We start from the raw sequence: 25,479 nt of genomic DNA, 5'->3' as shown, positions 1-25,479 counted from the left end.
GCATTCCCATTTTGGCATTGAATTTAAAATGCATGACTATTTCCTTACAATGACTAATTCAACGCGTTTTAATTATATAGCAAATTAAATTCGAGGCGTTTATTTAGGTCATTCGGCAAGATTTAAAATTTCAGATTTTCCGAGCTGCCAATTGAATCAAAATCAGATATTTGGAAATTTTGTTTTCAGTTTTGGAAATACTGATGTACCCATAATATTATATAAATTATAAAATATATAATATAATTTGCAATCATCAAAAGTGGTTATGTCCAACCAGTAGCTCACGGGCGCTTGTAACCCGAGAAGATATTTAAAGAACAGAATTCAAATTCCAGAGAATTATTTTCATTCTGTTTTCATAATCACTGTCTACACCAAAATTGTCTGTGGCACAGTTTTGGTTATATAACAATATACCTACTTGCACAATGATGTTTTTTTTTTTTAACTTTTTTTCTTCTTCATAGAGGACGAAATAAGGTAGGGGCCCACCAAAGGTTTTAAATAGCTGAGATAGCCCTGTGCTCCTAAAAGTTTAGACATTAGATCAAAAGTATAGTTTAGTTGCCAGTAGAACAAACGATTAGAAAGTATTATGAATCACGTCTATTTTTCGAAGACAGAAAATTAAGTAATTGTTGAGAGAGAAAAAATTCACGGGATAAATTTCACTACATTTAAATCGGAAATAACATTAATAACAGTAACCATACATTCATTTATCTTTCATTAATAATTTTATTAATCTTGCATTTTAAAATTTTAAACAAAATTTAACATTTTGTAAAGTGCAAAAATAATAATAACATTATACTGTACATATTTTGATAATAAAAACGGATTGTTTCAGATATTGTTCATTGGAGACAAGCAAAGAACAATAAAACAACTAATAAAATTTTATCGAACATAATATCATGAGATTCTCTGAAACATTACCGTTATAATGAATGAATGAAATTGATAGATAATCCTAGAAGCAGATACGCTCTGGTCTATAAAGAAGTAACCTTCCGTTGGCTTAATCACCAATACTTTACCTAAACACTATCCGGATAAAATCTACTAATCTGCATATTTAGGTCATTGTTTGAAATAATTTAACTGTCACTCGTACATATATTGTCGTAAATGCAATTTTATTTAGATGAAATATTAATTTACATTTATTACTTACAAACATCGCAAACTATAAATGATACAAGTGACTTTAACATAGGTATCTGTAAGATACAGTGGAACCCCGATTTTATGTGCCCAGAATTCACATTTTTCGCTATTCGCGTGTAGTTTCTCCAGCCCCATTTCATTTTAGTACATTTAATACACGGTACTAGGTATTTATTTCCCACAATTTACATCTCAAATATTCAAAATTCAATATACATTATTAAAAATTTGAATTTACTTAATTGAATTAATGAATTGCATAGCAATCATTGAAATGAGTATTAAAGTGCGGACACACATGTGAGTTTCTATTATGTCTGCAGTGCCCAAGGTCAAAGCAACAATGCGATTGTGAGTGATCTTTTATTTATGTATTTAGATATCTAACCAATTAAGGGTGAGTACACGATATTATTTGTCATTCTGTGCTTTGACTCAAATGATAAATCAATTTACATTTTCTATCGTCAATCCTTTCAAAAATCTAAAATCAGGGTTTCACTGTACTTCAAATTCTTTTGTGTTACGAGTTGACATTAACGGCTTATTTACTTATTGACTGTCAATAACCAGATACAGAAATGATAATATAAAATCATTCACATTTTGAAAGATAGTAGATAGTAATCATCATTACAAAAGCATTCTTTGTTTGACAGCATAATATAAGATTAGTTTATGAGTTACATCTATTTTAAGAGAGTCGGCAAGCTTGACTATCTAATTCTTCTCGACCCGGTTGATACTGGATATCTCCGTCATCTCTAAGCCTCTGTTCGCTGCTCAAGAACTCTCTTCCCCATACTCCGAGGCCCGGTAGAAAATCGTTAAATAAAGGACTGCGCAGCTGAGCTTTATTATTTTCCACGACAACCTGTAAAAAACAGTCATATGTGAAGTACCTCTGTGTATAAACCGTGCGGTGGATCATAGTTTAATTCTTTACAAACAATTAGTAACATGTGACAGAAGTGAATCTTTTTGTTTTGCTCCCCATTTTTATAATCTTCAACATCGCCATTGTCAATGTATTACAACTGTACACGGGGAATTCTCGTCATCTTTCAGATCTTCACTTCCACTAAGGCATACAAAAATTCAATCATCGACTACATGAGGCTGTTGGTTTCAAAGTTGATTACCTCTGTTTATTTTTCCTTGATTCTAGTTCTCTAGGCACTTTTACATTCTATGTATGTATGTATATTCCTAAACTATCAAATCCAACTCCATTTGTTGGTAAAATAGTATAAAGCCGGAGGTGGTTTGCAATGTCGCTTATATTCATCAGCCACCATTTCTTTGTATTAACTTTGAAATGGTTTTTTTATTAATATTAATGACTTTTAGGACATTTATTTAGCCATTTAACTTTTTCCAATTATTTACTAAAATATTTGCAATCTTAAATCTTCTTGACTTGACTTTGAAACTAATAGCTTCATAGTCTTCACACACAGGTGAGCAATATGAAAGTCTTTAATGCTTCAAATGCAAAGTGTCATAGTGACGTGTCAACCAGCGATTTCCATAATGTTATTGTTGAAATTTCCATATTTGCAAGAGTATCAAGCAATTTACGTATTCTCAAAAATATAACTGTTTGCCACGACCATCGTAATATAGTAATATTATTTCTTAACTGATTTTTGACTTCATTGTTGTATGTGTTGCCATTGAAATATGATTCAAATAATAAAAAAAATCATGACTGCGAATATTGGAAGAGAGTAAAAAGCCATCAGTAGATTTGCAGGAAAATATACATATAAAATCTGAGAAGCTAATTTGTATATAGTTTGTATATCAATTGTTTTAATTTCGGTACGAGACGTTCTTTCAATACAATAAATTAGTTAATAACAAAAGGAAGATTTTTATAATAATACGTACATCTCTCAATCCCTCCAGCTTTGGATCTCTTTCATTTGAAGGCACCCATATTTTAATATCACTGTCGAGTCCACAGGTTGCCATGACAGGACACCTCGGATGACACTCAATGTTATTTATCTGTATTGAAAAAAGAACGTTATTATTAATATTAAACGTAATTATCCAATTGAAATATTACAATACTGTATTGATTTTTATGACCAAACTTAAGGTAAAGAAAAACCTTCTCCTATGCCAGGTGTCTTCAAGATAAATTACCCCTCTGTTAAATTATTTATTTTCATTTTTACCCCCAAATAAACTATTTTAATTTTGACCCGCAAGTGGGGTAAAAATGGAAATCTCTCTCACGAGAAATGAAGGAAGGCTCAATAAACATAATATAAATGAAATTCCAAGATATTTTATTATTCAATACATGAAGCGAATCTAATTCAAAGTTACAATTTCATAAGATGCCAATAATGTAAATCGGACAACTTTTCCGCTCCCGAGAAAGTGGTTAACCCCGAAGACAGTATCCAAATTATTAGATACCTACAGAAATTTTTATTTATTTTATCTACATTTTATTTAATGCAGTATATTTCTCCTTAATTTTTTCAGACATCTAATTTTAAAATACAAACATTCTATGTGCATTTTCACACAATATCTTGTAAGATAATAAATAACCAATAACTTCTAAAACGCTGTTTGTTTAAAAACAACTTACAGAAACTGTTGATATGTACATCCAATTTTACTTTGCTTATATTTACTACAAAAATGGTACATAAATCATCTTATAGAAATGGACATATTGTTCTTAAGAGGACGCTCTACAGAATCGGCCTTGAGAATTGAAAATATGATTTTTTTACATGTGGTCCATAATAACTGGTCTACTAGTTAATATAAAAAGGTTGCCGCCAATGTTTGTCTCAATAAACTCCCTACAAGTGAAGTGAAGCTATGGGGTGACCAAAAAATAGTACTTTCTAATAAAATTTATTTTCTAATAAATTTACTAATAACATTTAATGTTACTAAATTCAATATGTTTATCAGTTCTTTGGTGGGAAGTATTGCAACTGATATGATGGCTATGATAACTTTTTTGATTATGTGTTGGCCACGATATAAACTTAATAATATATTAATAACTTTTTAACCTGAAATTGTCTGAGAACTAAACATACGAAGGATGTTGACATACATATCGTCGGTATACTGGCAGAAAGCTATAAGTCAAAAATCCTTGTTTTGAGAAAATCGACTTTTTCTAAAATCAAGAAGTTTGGAGCTCTCTATTTTTTCACCTAAATCATTATTTATTAAACCAACCACTCTATGAAATGCATTAATCATGTAAGAATTCAATTCAAGTATAAGCAAGTATTTTTTGTAATAATTATTGTTGATTTTTTGAATTTGTAAATAAAATGGTGACTTATCGTTTTCTACCAGTACACTTTTGGAGTCAATGGAGAGGCAATAGGCTAAATGTTATAGGTAGTTGGCTAGTAATATACAGGACTCCTAATTATTATAGAAATGGATTTATTTACTTGCAATTTTATATAAATTAGAAATTTACACAGAAATAGAGGTACTTCTGTTTGACATTATTATGAAAAAATATCTACTTTGATGACTTTTTTTGTGTATCATTGGTATTTGAATTTACAATTAAAATAGTCTTTATATTTTTTTTCATACAATCAATACCTAATTAATTATGTCAATTACGTGTATTTAGGGGAGGATAAAAATAAAAAAATGGGAATTACATAGTATTTTGTTTCCAAAAATATTAAAACAAGAGTTTAAGTACCTGCCTACCTATGATCTATTTTATAAAAAAAACATATAAGTAATCGTTAATTATGTTAGCCACATTTAATTTTACACAAATTGAGATAAATTACATAAGAGTTATTCCTCTTGCACATCAGAATCAAATTCCGATGGCTCAGGTAATGACGTCCTATCCAATGAAGTTGAAGTAGGCAAATTTTCACACCACGGATGTAGTTCTGGAGGTATAATGTTAGGTACTACGACACATGGCCAACAAATCTTTATTTCTTCTTAGAAATACATAATTACGAATGACACGCGCTTTACCTTCAGCAATTCGAAGCCTCCGTATCTTTGGTGCATTGCTGTCAATATTTCCCAAAATAAAATTTTATTTGTGCTCAAAACTGCCTGATGCATATAAAATCAACTGTCAATCGATGAGTAGAATGCGCGGGTGACGTACGCAATTTAGTTAAGTTGGTACAAATAGCCGAGCAGTCGCATAAATGTGTACAGCCAAAAAAATATAAGTCACGTTGACGTTTTTGTGCAGCTATAGAAATATTAAATCTCTACAGTCATAAAACTTTAAGTGTACTTATAGTTATTTTCCAGTAAGAAATGCGAACATAATTAACTTAATTCGTATTGACATCTTTAAATTACGAAAACAATAAATGGAATATGAATGAGCTTGTTTTTCCAGACGATAGAGCGTGTTAAAATCTATCAAGTTGCATTATTAGGTCAAAACAGCTAAATTTTGACTTAACGTTTTCTGCCAGTATACTGACGATATCAACCTACATTTTTATTTCATGTGCTATCCAAAAAACATTACTAATGAATAGTGCTTATTTGTAATGTTTAGGACCTACATATTAAAAATAATAGGTATTGTTTAATTCTAATGCATATTTTTTAAAACGTAGAATTTACTGTCTGCCTATAAAAAGAAAGTGACTTTTTATTGCCTGCGCAACTTCACTTTTATACTAGTGAAACAAGTGGTAGGTAAAGCCAATGGGCGAAATTATATATTATATTAAGAGTGCCTAAAAATAATTATTAACATACAGTCACTAGACACATTATTTTTTTATTAATCCATTGGACTGGCGGGCATATAAAAAATGACTGTCACTAGAAAAAGTGTCTGACAGGGCTGCCGACGCAATTAATTATACTGTACTTTTTAAATTTAATTTATAATATATTTTATTTAAGTTTTGTGCATCTAATGCCGGGTCCACACTGGCGCAAAACAATGTCGCGCGACAACCTCGATAAATTTTAACGAGGTTGCCGGCAACATGTTGCCAATTTGGAACCGGCATAATATCCACTGTGGTTCACGTAGTGGCATGTACCTGTTTTCTGGGGTCAACTAATTCAAAAAGTAAACACCCATAATAGAATTTTTCCAGTTTTGGTTGCATTATATTCCAACTCATTTCCGATATTATTAATGGAAATTTCTCGGTGTACATAGTAAACAAACCTACGAATAAAAAAAGACAGTAAGGAACACAGTGATTCATCGCAGTAAAAACTGGCAACCAAAATGGATTATATAATATATTCCATCGTATTATTTTCTCGAAATCATAAAGATACTATAATAGTATTTGAGTATCAACCTATGTTCAATTTGAATTGGGTTATAATAATAATATACCCGTAGATATATCAATAGTATGTTTGCCACGATATCCACCCAAGTTATCAGTATGTACTTGCACAGGTTTGATTAAAAACTATGATGAAATTAACATTTTACAAATATTATATTATTTTGACAGCCCTGTTTTCTGATCAGCGGACAATTAGCGTGCATACGGTCGTCGGTCGATGTCATACTAAATTATATTTGAATACCGAGCTCTTCAGCCGCCCCTTAAGGATAGTTTACACGAGTCACTGCGGATGGTCATCCACAGGGAATTGCATACTGCTTGTTTGCACGTGTCACCGAAAGCGAAATACTCAAATCATTTCAAAATGGCGTCAACTGAAATAATAGCGCAGGCTGGAATTCAAACAATTGGTGAATATTTGTTGTATGAATGCAGAAATTTCATAGAGAGAAAGAGGAATAGGAAAAAGAGGCGTTGGTGGATAAAACCATGGGTAATGCGACGTAATATCATGGGAGTATTTATGTAACCGGTTTGTTTTTAATTCAGAATGACAGTTTACGTACTTATGTAAATAATATGATGACAGTAGTCAGGGACGCAATGCGCATGCACGCCACTTTTACAATCATCCGCAATGATCAAAAAGTAGAACATGTTTAACTTTATTCGATTTCGATTCCGGATGATCACGTTCGATGATTGGAGGATGAATGTGCGTTTACACGGATCACTGCGGATGATTCCTCTGCGATGATCGTCAAAAGTGAACCATGTAAACGGGACTTCATTTTAAAATACATTGAAATACAAAAAAGAAACCAACGTTAAAATCAACCAGTGCTTGACACACAATAACTTCTTATCCCAATCTAAAGAATTTTGGAAACCACCAGCCGCCGCTGGCTGGGAGCCCATGGTTCATAGTGTACATCCAGTCATAATTATCTGTGAATCTCTGTAGGAGTAATAAACACATATAAATGATGGAAGTGTGGCAAGTGTTTACCGTGATTCATTCTATGTTGGCAATTACTTACAACACCACTCTCATCACCCATCATCCATTGCACAATGGCTTCCGACTTCTTCTCCCAGATGTATATGTTGCCGCAATCAGATCCGGACACAACGAACTCACTGCGCGGTCCAAAGAATGAGACTCCTTTGAAAGTGGCGCAGTTGCGATGGCCCGAATAACGATAAGTGAATCCATGGCTGCCGGCCGGAGTTTCACTGCATATTCTTGAAAACAAAATAATTCACATGCTGAGGATTAAACTGGTGTAAACAAGTAAGACGTAATTAATAAATGAGTCAGGAGCAGTTCTCATATCACCACATGCACACCTATATAAATGCGAGAAACGGGATTCAAACATGTACATTACGGCTTCCTTAGAATACATTAGATTATATTCCACGGACGTACCTACAACGTTGTTATTATTTTCATAGCATGGCACATAATATATTATAATTTAAATATTTTGGCCCGACTTGTACCTCCTCAAACATCAGTAAAAGAAATATTAAATGTTATGGATAATTTTTTGAGAACATGACCTCATTTACAAAATGTTGAAAACAGTTCCATAAAATTTACAATCTCATGTTTAACTTCGTTAATTTACTCAACTTGTCCACAAGTGTACTTGTATAATCCTATTTATGATCGACTGCCATCTTTGATGGTCTATTTTGACGTTCATTCCGTGTGTTTCATATAGAAAACTGACATTGCATATAGTAATAAATAAGACAATATCATAAAATTTAATAATCTGTATAATTGACTGTTTGAGTGAATATAAAATTGTATTAAAATGCTAGTGATTTTAAAATATAAGTGTGAAGTTAGCTACAAATGACTCGCAGCTAATTCAACCACTACTCATCTTAGTAACCCCCTTTTCAGCTTCATTTTCTTATATTTAGGCTGTTTTATAAAAAAAAAAAAAAACCTCAATGTCTTTGCTATAAATAGATACCAACTTCAACTACTTGTGATGGCAAACAGATGGCTTGCTCTCGGCGTACATTCATCATATTCGCTCCCACAGGAATGCGATAAAAATCTCTAGTACAGCGGTCACAAATGATTTATGACAGAGATGGCGAACCTATGATACGCGGACCATTTTTATGTGAAAGCTCAAATTTTAGTAGTTACTAAAAGAATGCATTATTTCATCACACAACATCTAATTATATTATTACTCACAATAATAACTTTATTTGTAATAATCACAATTCCTATAAATCGGTTCTGTAATAATCACCAGCCTATGTTCTATTACCCAGTCCTAGAGTAACCAAGGTAATAACAACTCAATAATCCTGGCACGATACTCCACTCGCGGTGTTGTCAATGGAATAAAACGCAAAGAAATGTAGATTTGAATAAATTATATATTGCAAATTTCTCACCTGTCCGTATTGACATCAAACAGATAAACATCATCATCATTGTACGATGCCAAAATTTCAGATCCGTTGTGGTTGTATATGGCACAGGTGACATACAATGCCATTTGTTTGAATTTTTTTCTGCCAACATTAATATTGTCCTGTAAAATTAATGAGGTAAAGATTTTAGACGAGACAATAACTTTTCACACTGTTATGTTCATTTTTAAACATAACCAACTTTGACCCGCTGGCAACCCCGATGATGATCGATGGTCAAATTGAAAGAGCGTTCGGCGAATAGACAGATCGCGAGCCTAATACTACAAGGTTCTACGTGTTCGTCCTTGAAAAAACAAACTCAACAATGAAGTAGTATTCTAAGCTGCCTCATTGTTACTTTTGTTTCGTCAAGGACAAACACTTAGAACCTTGTAGTTCTCCACTCGCGAGATGTCACTATTGGAATTTCCGGCAGCAACGTCAGGTCGTGTGGTATGAGAGAAGCAACAAGGCTTTTTGATTTTGTCTGCCGCCCAGAATAGTCGTGCTCCGGTTGGGTCTACCCAATAGTAATCATGGACGTCACCTAACGGAGCACGATGAAGCCGGCGTGTCAAGAGTCTCTGATCGTTCCAATTGGTATTTTAAAACTATTTAATTATTGATCCACCATTCTTGCTTTATTTCTTTTCAAACTTAGCCGCTTATATTTAAAGTTAGTTATTTCAAATTTCAGTATCGAGCTGCTTAATATCCATTTAATGTATTTTAAATTCTTGTCTTTGCAATAATATAATTTCTGTCAAGTATAAATCGCTCTTTTATTTTATTTGTTCCCATATTCCACACTGTTAAATATTTATTATCTTTCACGTTCGTAAGATCGCGTGGCGCCCAGAAATTTATTATGTACATCCTAAACCCTGGATTGCACGAGCCTTCAGCTGTGGATTCCCTTTTTTAATTCAAATTCCAGTTATCAGTTACGAAATTTCTGAATGATAGCGGAGTTCGGCTTGGAAAAGATTAGGTAACTTCACGACCCAGTTTCTTGTCTCATGCTCATGTTTGCTTTAACTATTTTACTTTATTATAGAGATCCATTTATTTTGTAATTGTGACGTCAAAAATCACAATTACAAAATTTTACATAACAACACGCAGACTACAATCAAAGCTTATAGCGCCGATACACGTGCATGGATTTACTTGCACCAATAGTGTGTATTTTAACCCTTTTACTCCCACGGGGCCGATATTTCGGCCCACCATACCTATGCGAAAACTCCATCTGGGCCGATCCATCGGCCGAAAGTTTGGAACCAAATTTACGATTTATTCCAAATTTTTTCCCGTCATATTTCGTTCATGTAGACGAAGCATTATATTCACTGTGTGTTGATTGTGAGTAACATTTATTTTAGTGTCGGCATTGTTTATAATTATGCCATACCCTAATAACTCACAAGTCATAATTGCTCTGCTGTCGAACTTGAGACCAAAGAGGGTCATAAAAATAATAAAACATTATTTTTATGACACATTTTAAATTCTGATATTTCTTTTAGTTGTTTTATGATTCATATATCACATTACAAAATGAAATTTGTAATTTTTGAACTAACAATGGATGCCACTGTATTTTTGGTAAGATGGTGAAAAAATACATGAATATAAATATTATTATAAATGATTTAGTGCTTTGAGACTTATTTTTTGAAATTACTTCATTCCATATCAGTTGGTCGTCGATACTGTATCGAATTCTCTTGCGATTTCGTGAATTGAATAATATTCTTGAATACCTTGACACTATACGATTTTTTTTGATTACTTTATAAAAATTCTATTTCATAGAGAAATAATATGTTTATTTTTTTTTCTGTTACTACATAAGGATAGATTATATTATAAAATTTGATATATCAATTATAAATAAAAAAATGTTGTCACACTTGTTTTGTTGTTCAAACATAGTTTTATCCGTTCATTTCTAAATAAATATTGATACATTATTTTTTTCTTTTGTTTTATTGATGTAAACTATCAATATTATTACTTATTATTGCTTTATACACCATTGAGAACACACAAAAAAAGTTTCAAATTTTTAAAACATGTGTAGAATTAGTTATTTAAAAAAAACTAAATCGACGATTTGTTGTCAAAAAACGCTTGGGAGTTTTCGCATATGCTAGGCTAAATCAGCTGGGAGTAAAAGAGTTAAACTATCGTGATAATAACTGTTTACACGTAAAAGTGCTGACTGTCTCTCCAATCCCATTCTTCAAGCGTAAGCGAGACGCTATATTGCTGTTATCGTATGGTACTATTTGACAGGTTTGTACAAGTTCGTAGATAATCGGTAGACGTCAAAATATTCTGTGTGATGTAGTTCGTATTTCTTCCGGCAGGTTCGCCACTATCATTCTATTACGCATACACACCGCCATACAAGTACAAATTATCGCGTGAAAATTCAGATGCTTCTGAACTTTTTTGATTCATGCATGCAATTTTGCAACTTGCACGATAATACGTGTTTACATGTGCATTTTCTTGTTATGGCCGCAATAATACATACTGTCAGCAGTAAATCCATGCACGTGCAAATGATGATCAAGCCACTCAAAACGTAAGGCTGTAAAAATGCATAATAATACAAGACATCTAAAATCTTAATTTATCATCTACTGAATTGAATTGCACGATAATACGTGTTTACACGTGCATTTTCTTGTTATGGCCGCAATAATACATACTGTCAGCAGTAAATCCATGCACGTGCAAATGATGATCAAGCCACTCAAAACGTAAGGCTGTAAAAATGCATAATAATACAAGACATCTTAAATCTTAATTTATCATCTACTGAATTAAAACCTATTTGTGGTTTTCTATTATTATTATTTATAGTGCTGGGTTACAAATATTCATTGGAATATTTTCTTTTTCTAAAGTAAGCATAGAGCTTTTAAACCTTGATTTAGTAATTGTATGTTTAAAATTACAATCAGACATGAAAATCTGTTAATATCACACCGCTTTGAAATTCATTAGAAATAAACTGAGTCAGAATAAAGTTTGATTTACAATAAAAATATTACCCACGTGATGCTAATTCATTTTATGTTTTCACATACCGAAGTTAATTTAAAAAAAAATAGAAGGATGGTAAAAAATTACCGCTTTGCACTTTCATATTTGCAATTAATTGCATTTTATGAAGCGGAAAGATCATATTGAGTAATTTATGTATTTTTTTTTAAATCAACACACAATCATTTATGATTTACTACCAGAAAAAGCAATCTCGTATGTATACACGAAATACAATATTGATTCTTTGCAATTTTATAAATAAAAATCATTGAAATCTAGATTCACAAGTATTTTTAGATAAATTATAAATAATCCACATAAGGTAACATCCGTGAATTGTTTTACTAATCTAAAACTTTTTTTGAGAAATATAATAAATAAACCAAGAAATATTTAATATGCTATCTGAGCAAGTTAGACGTTTCAACCATTTTATACCAAAGCTATCTTTTTTATAGAAGGTAAATTACACTACCAAATGCAATTCTGCAACAAAATATTTAATTATCTATTGCAATATTTATTTAATATGTTTTAATCATTCAACGTTTAGTATATGAAAAGATAATTCAAAACCTGGAATTTTTTCGCAATTCACTCAGGTTTCCTCTTAAAATAAAATTTCAAACACTTCTGGTGTTTTTGTGCTATATAAAATAGTGCTGATACACTTCTTTTTTTTATGTATTACCTTCCATATGGACCTTACACAAAACAGTGGCTATCTTAAAAGGCATCTCTATGAGGAATGATCATCAACTATTCGTTCAACCCATTGGGTTCTTTATCAGGGAATTCTAACCTGCAATTCACAACTTCAGAATGGGATACTACACCATTACTAAGTATTAGAAAATGTTCTGGAACACGTCACAATTTTATCCTTATTATATATCGGCGATTGAAAGTATTTATGCAATCAAATCAAAGTTGTTTTATTTACCCAATTAAAATATATAAATGGAGGAGCTCGGGCATTGAAGATATACCCACCAATGTTCCCTTTAATGATGATACGTAATATAGTGATATACTCACACTAGCTTTCAAGAAGTAATCGGGGCAATAAGCTTGCGTGGGTTGAGCATGTGGACCGGCCTTACGCCGATCGTAGAGCATCACATGCCGATTTCGTCCCGCCACGCAGAGCTCATTCGTATTCAAAGGATGACCGACCACGCTGTAAAGTGCCACAGGGGCTTCATTCGATGTCACCGTCAGTAATCTATATAAAGACAATAATGTATGATTGAAGTAACATTCGTCAAAATAATATATAGAAATAATACTTTTAAAATGCTTATATACGTCAGGGGTCGGCAAACTACTGCCCGCCACCTCTTTTTCTACAGCTTGGAAACTAGGAGCACAATGCAGAACCAAACTTAGGTGTATACATCCCTAAGATACCCACTTATCTTAACAAATCTGAAGACACCGATTACAGAGAATGCGTCGCCTACAGTATCCACACATAATAATCTGTTATGTAGGAGTAATATCTGGGGGAAAAGCAAAGACGGCAGTGACTCACTAACAGCTGCTGTCAAAATATCAATGGATGCAAGGAAATTTGAAAATATTCTCTGCGAGAAATATAGATAATAGATATCGTCGGCCTACTGTGCAAACCTTCTATGTGTGTTTTATGTAAATGTTCAGGAGAGAGTTAAAACAGATTATTTAACCCATAGCCGTCCAAGCACGAGGATTTCACGTGTGGCATTTTTTTGTCTTTTGTACCAAGCACGAGAAATTCACGCGCCTGAGAAGGCACGTTTTCGTTAATTTTTTGGGACGTCCATAGGCATCTATCGAAAAAATAATGAATTAAATAAGTTTAAGAAGAAGATTTCTGTACCATATAAAATTATGATTAGCAAAGTTTCTTACCAAATAAATAAATTATTGTATTTTTAAATGTATCACCATGAGAAAGTGTCGCTGCGAATATCGTACTGAATTGAGTACATTTTTAAATATAGTTTTTTGTGATTATGTGACATCTATTGTTTAAATTGTTGATCTAATATGTTTTAAAACAGCTTCCTATGCTCTACAAATCAATGATTAGTGAAGTTTTCAACCAAATAATATATTTAAAAAATAATTGAAAACATCCCGGATTCCGAGACCATTTTTTTATCAGCTTCGCCCGCCCGTCAAGTGTAAACATCTGTCGAAACAGCCACTTGATATGTTATTTACAAATGCTTCGAAATATTTTTAGATGCAGGGTAAAACAGGGAACGTTTTAAAAACTATCGATTTGTAATATTGATGCATTCTAGAACAAAGGACCATACACAAATCATAGTTTGAGAAAGATGGCAGGAACTTCGCGCTCGTATACATTCGATGAAATTGCACGTTTGGAAGACGCGGAAATTGAAAAATTTATGGAGGATTCGGATAATAGTGTTTCTGAGGATATCGGCCTTTTTCCTAATCCACCTATCTCCGATGATTCCTCGGAAACATGCCTGTTCAAATGAAAGGCAAAAAGAAGGTAAAACGAGGCTCTGCATCTTGTTTGTACAGTCATGGGCTCATGGCAATACAGTGGATGGACCGTAAACTGGTCACCGTGATCTCCAACCACCATAAAGATTTGTCCATGACTGCGACAGGCAAGACAGATCGAAAAACTCGTCTGCCAATCGTCAAACCCCAGGCTATTATTGACTATAATAAATGGATGGGTGGTGTCGATCGGCAAGATCAAGCTTTAGCTTCTTTTCCGATCATGCGCAGGTATGTTAAAGGCTATAAAAAAATTTTCTATTATATAGCTGATATGGCAATGTTCAATGCCTATCAGATATATAAAAAAAAATTTCAAGTCGATCTGCACTACAATGAATTTAGGGTAAACGTGGCCGAACAAATTCTAGAAAGGGTGACTCTACCAGCACACTCCACAGGTCGTCGCAGTACAGGGGTCACTCCGATGAGACTACAGGCGAAAAACTGGGGTCATTTCCCGAGTCTCATCGCCAGCACCGTAGGAGGGAAAAAATACAAGACGCGACAGTGCAAAGTGTGCAAAGAACAAAAGAAGGGGAGAAAGGAGTGTCGATGGGAGTGTGAAAAATGCAAAATCGCTCTCCATGTGCCTGAATGTTTTAAATTGTTTCACACCAAAATAGACTATAGTGTGGGATGATTATATTTATGTTTTAACGAACTATTTTATGTTTTTTTTAAATGTCTTGTTTCTACCTAACTCATTATATATACATATTTTAATGCTTTATATTAAACTATTATTTTATTTAGCTTTTAAATTAATATGTAAAAAAAAAATATGTTTGTTAACGTTGAACCTCCCTTTCTCTTATTATATATGTTTTTTTTATATTTTATATGTAAATATAATTTTATTTAGCATAGAAGCTTAATTTGACATAAAAAAATTAAAATAGGTTTGTTAACTTTGAACCTCCCTTTCTCATACTATATATTATTATGTTTTTTAATATTTCATATGTATATATAATTTTATTTAGCATATAAGTTTAATCTATGTCATAAAAAAATAAAAAAAGGTTTGTTAACTTTGAACCTCCCTATATCATTTATATACCGTTTTTTTTCATTTATAACTTTAAAATAATAAGAAAAAAACGTTTTTTATGTATGTTTCAAAAAATGTTTAGTTCTAAGTAACACTTTTGAAGATATTCATATTTAATTATGGCAAATAATTGTACAATTCCAGCACAATTGAAATGGTTTGAATGGTTTCGTTAAATATAAGAAAAAGAAGAAATTTGTGAACATTTTTCAATTTTGTAAAAAAATTTCATAAGAAAATTAATTGCGTCTTATAATCTAAAGATTTTTTTAAATGTTAATTGTGTAATTTGTTTTGTATTTAGCAGTAAACTTGAAAGTTTGAAAAAAAATCAACAAAAGTTTTTATTTATTGAACTTTGAACCTCCCTATCTCCATTTTCATGTGTTTTATTATTTTTATATCTCTGAAATTATATTAAACCATCCTTTTTTTATATATGTTCCAAAAATCAATTGATTTCAAGTTACATATTCTGAGTTATTGATATTTGATTATTGGAAGTCATTTTACCGTTCTACATACAAAAATAAACTTGGATTGAATGACCAATGTGTGTTTCGGAAACTCGGATGCCTATGGGTTAATACATTTCTTTTATAAATAAAAATGTTTTTTCTACAATATTATTTAATGTTCACTCTTTTTCGATATGGTATCATAAATTTAAAACATTTTTATTTATAAAAAAATGTAATAAATAAAACATTTTAACTATCTCCTGAACATTTACATAAAACAGACATAAGGTTTGCATAGTAGGTAGATGATATGAATATTTTGCAGGTTATAATATGGTCAAGTACCTACAAAAAGTTGCTCACATAAATTGAATTTGGGAAGTGGAGGAGAATAATATAATATATTATTATATACTATAGTATATTTTTTTCATATGATAATAAGTAGTAAGTTAGATGGCGTAATAGTTAGTGAACACATATGTCGGATAACCACACATATAGAGGAAAGTAATAGATCTTTTGTTTTTCACTGAAACACACAATACTTACGATAATAGAATGTCAATAAATTGTCAACAGTCATTAGGTACATATGATTACGCGAGTACAATGTCATGACGTGTCAACAAGGAAGTCATTGAATATGAGTACCTACCTACCGTAGGTATGCGATATTTATAGTCATTGCAAAATAAAAAAGTTGAAGATTAAGTATCCAATATCTGTGAAATTCAATACTTTCCTTCACCTTCCTTGATTCAGTACATGTAGGTACCTTATTTTCTAAAACTGAATGTGGGAAATGAAATATGATGGTGTAAATAATTATGAAATAACTTTCATTATTTAAATTCAAATAACAGAATTCTAACTGATATTTGAAATAAATAAGTAGCTACCTACACCATAATGGTAATATTAGTTTTATTCATTCTATATTATATTTATTTCTAAGGCATCTTTTAAATTATGCAGACGAGTCAAATAATCGTTTCATTATGGCATGAACTGTCATATAAATTGTAAAAAATCTGAACAATCTGATGTTTAGTGAGAAAATGGCGAGAAATAGCCGAAATGGCTCTCTAGCCGATGGACGTCTAATGTTACTGTGTCGACGAAAAAATTACAAGACCTGTGAAATCACTTTTATTCACTAATAACGCAAACATAAAATCATTTTAATTAAATATTAATTGTGAATTTATATCGTATAGTTTTCATAATGTGGTACAATTTTCAATATAAAAAGCGAACGAAACTAGATAATATATGATCAACCAAACACTGTCCACGCCTAACTAAGGCGGGCTATCGCAGAGCGTCTTAGTTCAGACAGATGATTCTGCATCGGGCTCTAAGAATGGATTATAAATTTTTGAATTATTAAATTCCAGCAGTGACTGAATTCTATACAATGTCTTCCGAGCGAGGATTATGGTAATATGGTAACATTTTTTTCAATAAGTCGGTTTTTAAGATTGTTCAAAATTATGTAAGTGTAGCGGCAGAATAATAACTATCAAATTCATCCATTGTTTAAGATATCAAGTTACTCTACAATTATACATTCCCACCGAATTTATTTTCTAGTAAACAACTGATCAAGTTCGGTCAGCGAAATCAGAGACGGTGTAATATTACATATCACAAGACTTTATACCAGTACGGTGTATGAACTGAATAAACATTTCTCATAGTATTTTCTTACAACTGTAATAACCTAATAACAAATAATATTTCTTTTCGCTACTCAATTTAAAACGCTGATTTTATATTTAGTTTAATATGATTATGTAACAGAATTTAATGCTAATGTACTAACTTTTATTGTATAAATAACGAAGAGCAATTTATCTCAATGTCACTCAAATCCAGTACTTAGCTCGTAACTATCATTGTATAATACGCTGCTAATAAATCTCACCCTGCTACATCGAAGACTTCGTCATTATCATCATCCTCTACCTACGCATCGAACACCACACGTCAGTGACCCTCAACATAAGTAAAATAAAATAAAAAAGTAGGTGAAAAATTGAAGAGGTTATGTGCAATTTACTTATTGGCATCCTCCTGTCGAACATCTGATAGCAAAACCTGTCCATCTTCTCCAGCAGAAATGATGACGTGAGGTTCAGCGGCACTGCAATACAATTTGTGGGCGGGCCGAGTGTGGCTAGCCAAGCGTCTCTTCAACGCTACTCCCCCACTCGGTGGAACTTGTAATAATCGTACCTGTCAATTCATTTCTCCGTATTAGCCCAGCACACATGAACAAAATGAATATTCAATCGAGTTAAAACTCCGAAAAGTCCAATAAAAGTTATAGATCACACTATTAAATGAGAGTAGTTGTAGAATATGAATATATTTTTGTTAGATTTTGATCATAAGTGGACTTATCGGTTTATTGAAATAGACACCTCAAATAAATAAAAATTATTATACCTGACCGTCCCTAGCGCAGGAAACAATGTTAAGTTGACTAGCTGCGTTGAGGTGCAGAAATTTACTTTGGAAAATATTTGTTTTATGTCCCGATTTGATGACTTGGAGAGGTCTACTCGTTGCCCAATCCCATATAACTATATTGAGATCGTCCGACCCGGAGACCAACAATTTCCCTGCAATTCAAAATGAATGATTAAATTACTTAGGAAATATATATGTAGGTAGAAATAGGTTACATATATAATACAACTCTAGATGATGCTGTTTTGCTCAAAACATCATGGTGAATTACGAAGGTGAATGGAATTAGTCAAAAAAAGATAAAATACGCACATTGAAGAAGATACTATTTCAATATGGGTGCACAATAAATTTATATTACTTACACAAAATGAAGTTCAGTGGTGATATATATCTATTTGACGTTCGCCAATTACTCCATATTTTATTTATTAACTGTGGCAAAATGTACTTTAATTATTTTCATACTTGCCCATTGCAACATAGATTCAATCGTTTGGGCAGGTCTACATGCACAGCGGAGTGTACGGATGAACGAAAGATACACATGGTTTATGAACTGTCATGACGTAAATACAAATATTCTTCATCTTTCTTTATTTATATTGGATTACCGCAATTGAAACATATAAATAATAAAAAATTTGGCTTACCTTCTGGATGGAAATTTATTGAGTTGACGCATCCTTTGTGCTTATTTAATTTATACATTAATTCTAATCTCTCGACAGTACGCAGCGAACCATAAAATCGTTGTTCGAATAAAATATCTGATCTCCCTCTCTTCCCGATTCCTAATACACCCAGTCCACGTTCACGGTCTGCCAACTCTAAAAAACCACACAAATTACAACAGATGATAAATTAAATAATTAGGATTTTGCCATCAATATACCATTACTATCATATTGGAAAACCAATGATACAATACGCTCTTTTGTTTTCCTAAACAGACAGTGGACAAAAGATGCCCACACTTTCCCTTTTACAGACAAAATACCATTACATATTTATAAAATACGTTTATACAGTACAAAACATATTGTCATATCGATGAAGGAGAGGTTGCCTTTAAATTATCAGTATTACTGTATGCATATTAGATTCGTGCCATATGATACACTATTTAAATTTGACAACATTTATTCACTTGTATGACCGCAGATTGTAAATGGCAGAAAAAACAGTAATAGTGTGACAACACAAACATACATAAAATTACATCAATATGGTCCAGATGCAGAGAATGTCAACGTTATGTCAAACCGAAATAATGATAAAAGCCATGCATAGATCAAGACGGAATGACAGATGAGAAATTCTAAATTAACAAGACAACATTACTTTCAGAGATTGAAATTCTACTTTCCCAATAACTATTAAAATATTTTTAATTGATATACAATGGTAAAAATACAAAAACAGCACAATATAAATTGAAGTATAGATCAATAGTTAATGTAAACTTTAAATGGTTGCTTTATCAGCGGTAATACTTAACGGTGTCATGGCAATTAAATTTTATACTATTAATACTTTCGACCGAAGGTACTTGATGGAATTTGAATTTAAATTCTAATGGATTCAAGCTCTGTACTATTCCATTTAAGTCGTTTTTATGCATAATTGTATAATATATATATATATATATTATATTAGGTGAGTTATATATTATATTATATTAAGCGAGTTTATATGTATAATTTTGTTTTTGTTAAAAAATAATGTTATAAAAATAAAAGTAGGTACCTTGTAAGTAGTATTATTATAGACATCTCATTAGTTAACTCGATTAATTATTTTTCTTAGAATTGACGATTTACACCTCTTGAGTGTAGTATTTTTTATTGTTATAAAGAATTTTGACCTATTATTAGGTTTGACGATTTATTATAATAATATGCTGTCCAGTGTATTGTTATTAATAAGATAGGGTTTTTACTAATTGGGTTTTTTACTGACACTTCAGCTATTCATAATTTGTTTATTGTACTTTTTGTTGTAATTTCTGACTAAATAGGTAGGTAATGGAGTTTTTACCTACTTTAATGTATTGTTTTACTATATAAGGTAGAGTTAAGGGTGTTCGTTGTCAGTGTGTGTTTGCCTTTGGTGAGTGTACACGACGCCTGAAGATGCCGAAAGGCGAAACCCGGGTCGCAAAAAACGACTTAAATGGAATAGTACAGAGCTTGAATCCATTAGAATTTAAATTTTATACGTTAATAAGATACGGTCTATTGACAAAATAGATATCAATCTAGTGTGAATAATATAATAAGACATAACTAATACTACCAGTATTTCGTGTTTGTGTAGATAATCGGTAGTCAAAATAATTTGACTTTGTCGGAAACGAGTAAACGACATTAAAAACTTTATTTTATTTCTGATTAAAATACACTGTTATCACATCTGCTGTCAGATTTGTTTCAATCTTAGCAGCTAGTGGCGCTACCCGTCGCACGCTCATACTGTTTTATGCAACATGCATGTACACACCTGTACAATAAATAATAAACACTAGGTACCCGAATAATGGCTGATTAGTGTTTAGTGATTAGTAACATTATATGGATCCATAATAATTAAATAGATATTACAGTAGGATTAAGAAATTAAATACAGTAGAAGCTCGGTAATCTAGATTTCTTTTCAACCATCAGTTTCGTTTGATTATAATAGAAGAGTACATTTTGAAATATACAATTAGTAAAAAAAGTGAATTTTTCAAAAATTGCTATTAAACATGTTTATTCTGAAAGTTTGGTGAGGAGACAGTGAATCCTCATGTATACCAAGAAAATAGCACCGCATATTACCTTTGATAACATTCCAATTGTAGCTAGGTTTTCTTTTGAGCAGCACATTTGGCATTCCATAGTCAGAATTATTTGAATCATCATCATGCGTGGAGGAGTAGCTCCATTCGTCAGAATCTGAATTTCCATTCGAACCGCTATCCATATTGTCTTCTTCTATGTCACTATAACTATAAAGTTAAAAAACGTTATTATCATTACTTACGACTCATCATCATTTAGTATGATTACCAATACAAATTCATCATTGACATTTTCATATATCTTCCAACATGCGTCGTCAATATCCGAAGTCCCCACAGTTATGAATTCGCAGGACAATGCAAAAAAAACTATAAAAACACATAAAAAACACAAGCGCAATAGCTCACAGTTATCAACTGTCACTTTCAATCTTACAATCCCACACTCCTACGCTATTCCTGTCTTGCTCACGTTTCTTTTTCTTTCTAAAGTGTCCGAATTAAACCCATTTACTAAGTAATTTTGGTCCCCGTTTTAAGCGGGATTTTACCCTCGGATAAAAAGGACCCCCCCCATAGATATACAAATAATATTGTCCATCTTGTTAATGCGAAATCCCTCTATATAGTCAGGCTCTATATATATAATTCTATAGCTTCTATATCTCTTTCTCTTCTTGGCCGTGCACTCATGGCTGAGGATAGTGACCAAATTTAAATTTCGCCATCCTTTGAGCGACCAAAACTTTCCATCCTTCTCAATCTTCCGCTTCTCTCAGAGCAGAATGGATGGTGCCCCCAGTCAGCTCTTTCACTTGGTCGCTCCATCACGCAGACGCTCTTCCTCTGCTTCGCCTTCCCTGGAGGCTACCCAAAACTACCAGTCTCTCCAGGTTGTCCGGTCCGCGCCTGACAATATGTCCAAAAAACTGCAGAATTCTTCTCAGACATATCGTCGAGAGCCGTTCTTTTATCTTCAGTCTCTGGATGATTGACTGGTTCGTCCTGTGCTCCGTCCAAGAAATGCGAAGCATTCGGCGCCAGCACCACATCTCAAAGGTATCAATTGCCTTCCGTTTTCTTGCCTTCAGGGTCCACGACTCGACTCCGTATAGAAATATTTATATACGGAGCTTCTATATAGTAGTTCGATAATACAGAATGGAATGTTTCTTTAGAAATTTGAATAATTCTGCTTTACAGTCAACTGAATGAATTATACCTGTGATTTTTTCATTTTATCCATCCTGAATAATGCAGCAACTATTAAAGTATTAAATGATTTTTTTTATAAAATTCTAAAATTAAAAAATATTGTCTGTTACTAATTTCCTTGGACGGATTGTAAATCATTATTAATGGTTTTGAAAGAAAGTTATAATGGAGTTCTACCATGTAAACACCAGTTCAATTAATACATTTACTTATTACTAGAAAAGGGAAGTAATTAAATTGAATATTCTTGTACGCACTTGAGGCTATCGCTGCCGCTGTCATCATTCATCGAGGTTCCCGATGACGGAATAATAGGATTGATAAACTCATTTCCGTCGCCGAGCAACCTCTCCCTGATCATATCGACGATGGGCTGACTTTCAGGTCTCTCCACTTCAATCGTGATGTTCTCCATCCGCAGGGCTTCTTCGCTTGTATAATCGTCCGAGTCCATCTGAGTGTCGTCATCACTATCCACAGCTGAAATGATTGATCGTTTGCTATGCGACCTATAATTGCGGTCTTTTCGCTCGGTGGAAGATATCATCGGGTCAGTTCTTCCCGTCGAAAGGCTGGAGGACGGTTCCATAGGAGCGTCGGTAACCAGTTGCTCTTTGTTGTCACTGGCAGACGGCATCGGATCATCACTGCTCGTACTTTCAGACTTCTCCACACAGATACCGCTATCTACATTCTCGTCCTGATCTTTATTGTAACAAAAAAAAACACAGGTTGATTGGATATATTACATTTATCATCGATGTACGGTTGAACAAGCAACCTGGTGGATTGAAAAAATATCTCTCCCTAAAATGTGGGGCACATAAGATAAAATCATACCTACTTTGGTTCCTTTGGTTATGCGAATCATCATTTTCAATAAGGAACATAATTACTCAATGATACGAATGTAAAAGGCCATCCATAAACTGAAACGCGGTTTAGAACCGTGTGCCATATATACTAAACTTATGATTTCTGTTCATGAAAATATATTTTCAATGCTATAAGAATAAAATGCAAATGTAAACACGAATTATCGTGCAAATTGCAAGATTGCATGCACGGATCAAAAAATTTCAGCAGTTTCTGAATCCAAAAAAATGATTTGATTTTTTTAAGAATGTAAGGTAATGTAATAATGGTGGGATTTAAAGTGTAAATACATATTCGTTAAAACAATGACTGTTTAGGTTTCAGGAAAATTTAGCTTACCGAAAATCAGGCTGGTCTTGGGTATATTATTTGTATTTTCTGTGAAAAGTGGCTCTCGACCCACTGGTGATTCATCAACGTCTCGATCTATTTTTATTCGCTTTTCTGCTTGGCTCGAAAATGAGGAAGTGTCATTACATCGATTTGATGAATCTCTCTCCGAAACAGATATTATGTTCACTGGAGGATCATCGTCAGCTGGTCCACCTTCCATGTTTGAAACACCGCAGATTTCACGAATGAATGATTAAAATTGTCATAATATCTCCATGTACAATGCTGAATAAAATGGATGTAATGATATTATTCCTTATTTAGCTAATATTATGCGCATAACGCAGTAACAAAATGGATAACTAAGCTCGGTGTTTTCAATAAAACTGTACAACTTGACAAATGTCTGAAATAATAGACAATATTTATTTTGGCGGATTCAAAATAAATGTGGAATGAAGGAAGTGATTTGGTATATTATCTATGATTACAAATGAGAAAACCTCCATATTATATAATTATGGAGAATATATATTCGCACAATTGAATAGACTGTTTTCACAAAGCGCTGACAGCATTTAAATATTAGTTCGTCACATCGGAAATGGATGATATTCACAAATCAACTACAACACTCAAATGATCGATTTGCACTAAGGAAAAAGTAGTCTTCACGTATCAATATACTATTGTAACCCAATTAATCGTAAAAGAATATAAACACTATGAAAATTAGGTTTAATGATTTTAAACAATATTTTGGCAAAACATAAGTATGTATTAGGTACCTACTTTCAGATTCAAATAATACTATAAATACCTATTTAAAAAGGGGTGGGAATTAATCGCACAATGCAATAATCAAAATTCACAAAAAAAAAATAACTTTAACATTTGGAAAATAGTTTTCACATATAAATGATTTCACAAATAAACAGATGAAATCACATAAAATAGTTTGTTTCACAAAACAAAAATCATAAATCACTCATTGTAAATATAAATTCACTCAATTTTGACAACTGCACACATTTTGTAAAATTGTTTTCACTGATAAATAATAAATCGCACAAAGAAAAGGTAGAAATTCACAAATGTCAAACTAATAATTGTAGCAATACAATTTTATTAGAAGGCAATCGCAAAAATGATGCTTAGGTGTCAATTTATTTAATGTTTAACGCAGTAATATAAGTATGTATGTATATCATTTGATGTAAATCTACAACCAAATAACACCACCTAGGTATACTTATCTTTTTCGGTTCATCGATATAAATTTTGGTAAATGTGGCGCAGATGCCGTCATGAGATTGTATAAGTATCTTTTTTGAACTAAACCAAATCTAACCTAACCTATTCTAACGTAACCTAACCTAATATAACTTAACCTAACCTAACCTGACCTTACCTAACCTAACCCAACCTAACCTAACCTAACCTAACATAACCTAACCTACTGACGGGGCCCTCCACTGCCGCGGCTAGTTCCAAGGGTATGGAAGTGAAGGTTGTCAATGCCAAGAGGAGTCACAGGCCAAGGTCTTCGTATGGTTGGAAGTCAGAATAAAAACTCATAGTCGGTAGATGGTCCATATATTGTTCAAGTTCACAAAAGTTCACAAAGTTCACAATGGTTCATCATATTATAATTATTAGTATTCAGAAAGTAGTATTATTCACATAAATGTTCGAAGCACGGTATACGGTCATCCGTCAGATGATAAAGTACATTAACACTCGCAACAA

At 32.5% G+C, this 25,479-nt stretch overlaps 1 protein-coding gene across 1 annotated transcript; it reads right to left on the bottom strand.

Moving 5' to 3' along the window:
* Positions 1–464: 464 nt before the first annotated feature.
* On the bottom strand, positions 465–24,146 carry LOC147078526 (DDB1- and CUL4-associated factor 8). Its single transcript, XM_085960181.1, has 11 exons — positions 23,737–24,146; positions 22,779–23,226; positions 21,344–21,513; positions 19,175–19,351; positions 18,498–18,673; positions 18,109–18,284; positions 13,044–13,230; positions 8,922–9,061; positions 7,532–7,736; positions 3,067–3,186; positions 465–2,047 (listed from the first exon to the last, which is right to left on the bottom strand). Exons 1-11 carry the CDS (start codon positions 23,948–23,950, stop codon positions 1,868–1,870), a joined length of 2,193 nt encoding a protein of 730 aa, XP_085816307.1. The 5' UTR covers positions 23,951–24,146; the 3' UTR covers positions 465–1,867.
* Between the last annotated feature and the right edge of the window lie 1,333 nt (positions 24,147–25,479).

The sequence above is a fragment of the Rhyacophila brunnea genome, unplaced genomic scaffold (assembly GCF_057557595.1).
Source record: "Rhyacophila brunnea isolate RB1 unplaced genomic scaffold, BYU_Rbru_1.0 scaffold_11, whole genome shotgun sequence".
Classification (NCBI taxonomy): Eukaryota; Metazoa; Arthropoda; class Insecta; order Trichoptera; family Rhyacophilidae; genus Rhyacophila; species Rhyacophila brunnea.
The sequence above is the reverse complement of the archived record's forward strand: the minus strand, read 5'-3'. Positions and strand labels throughout refer to the sequence as shown.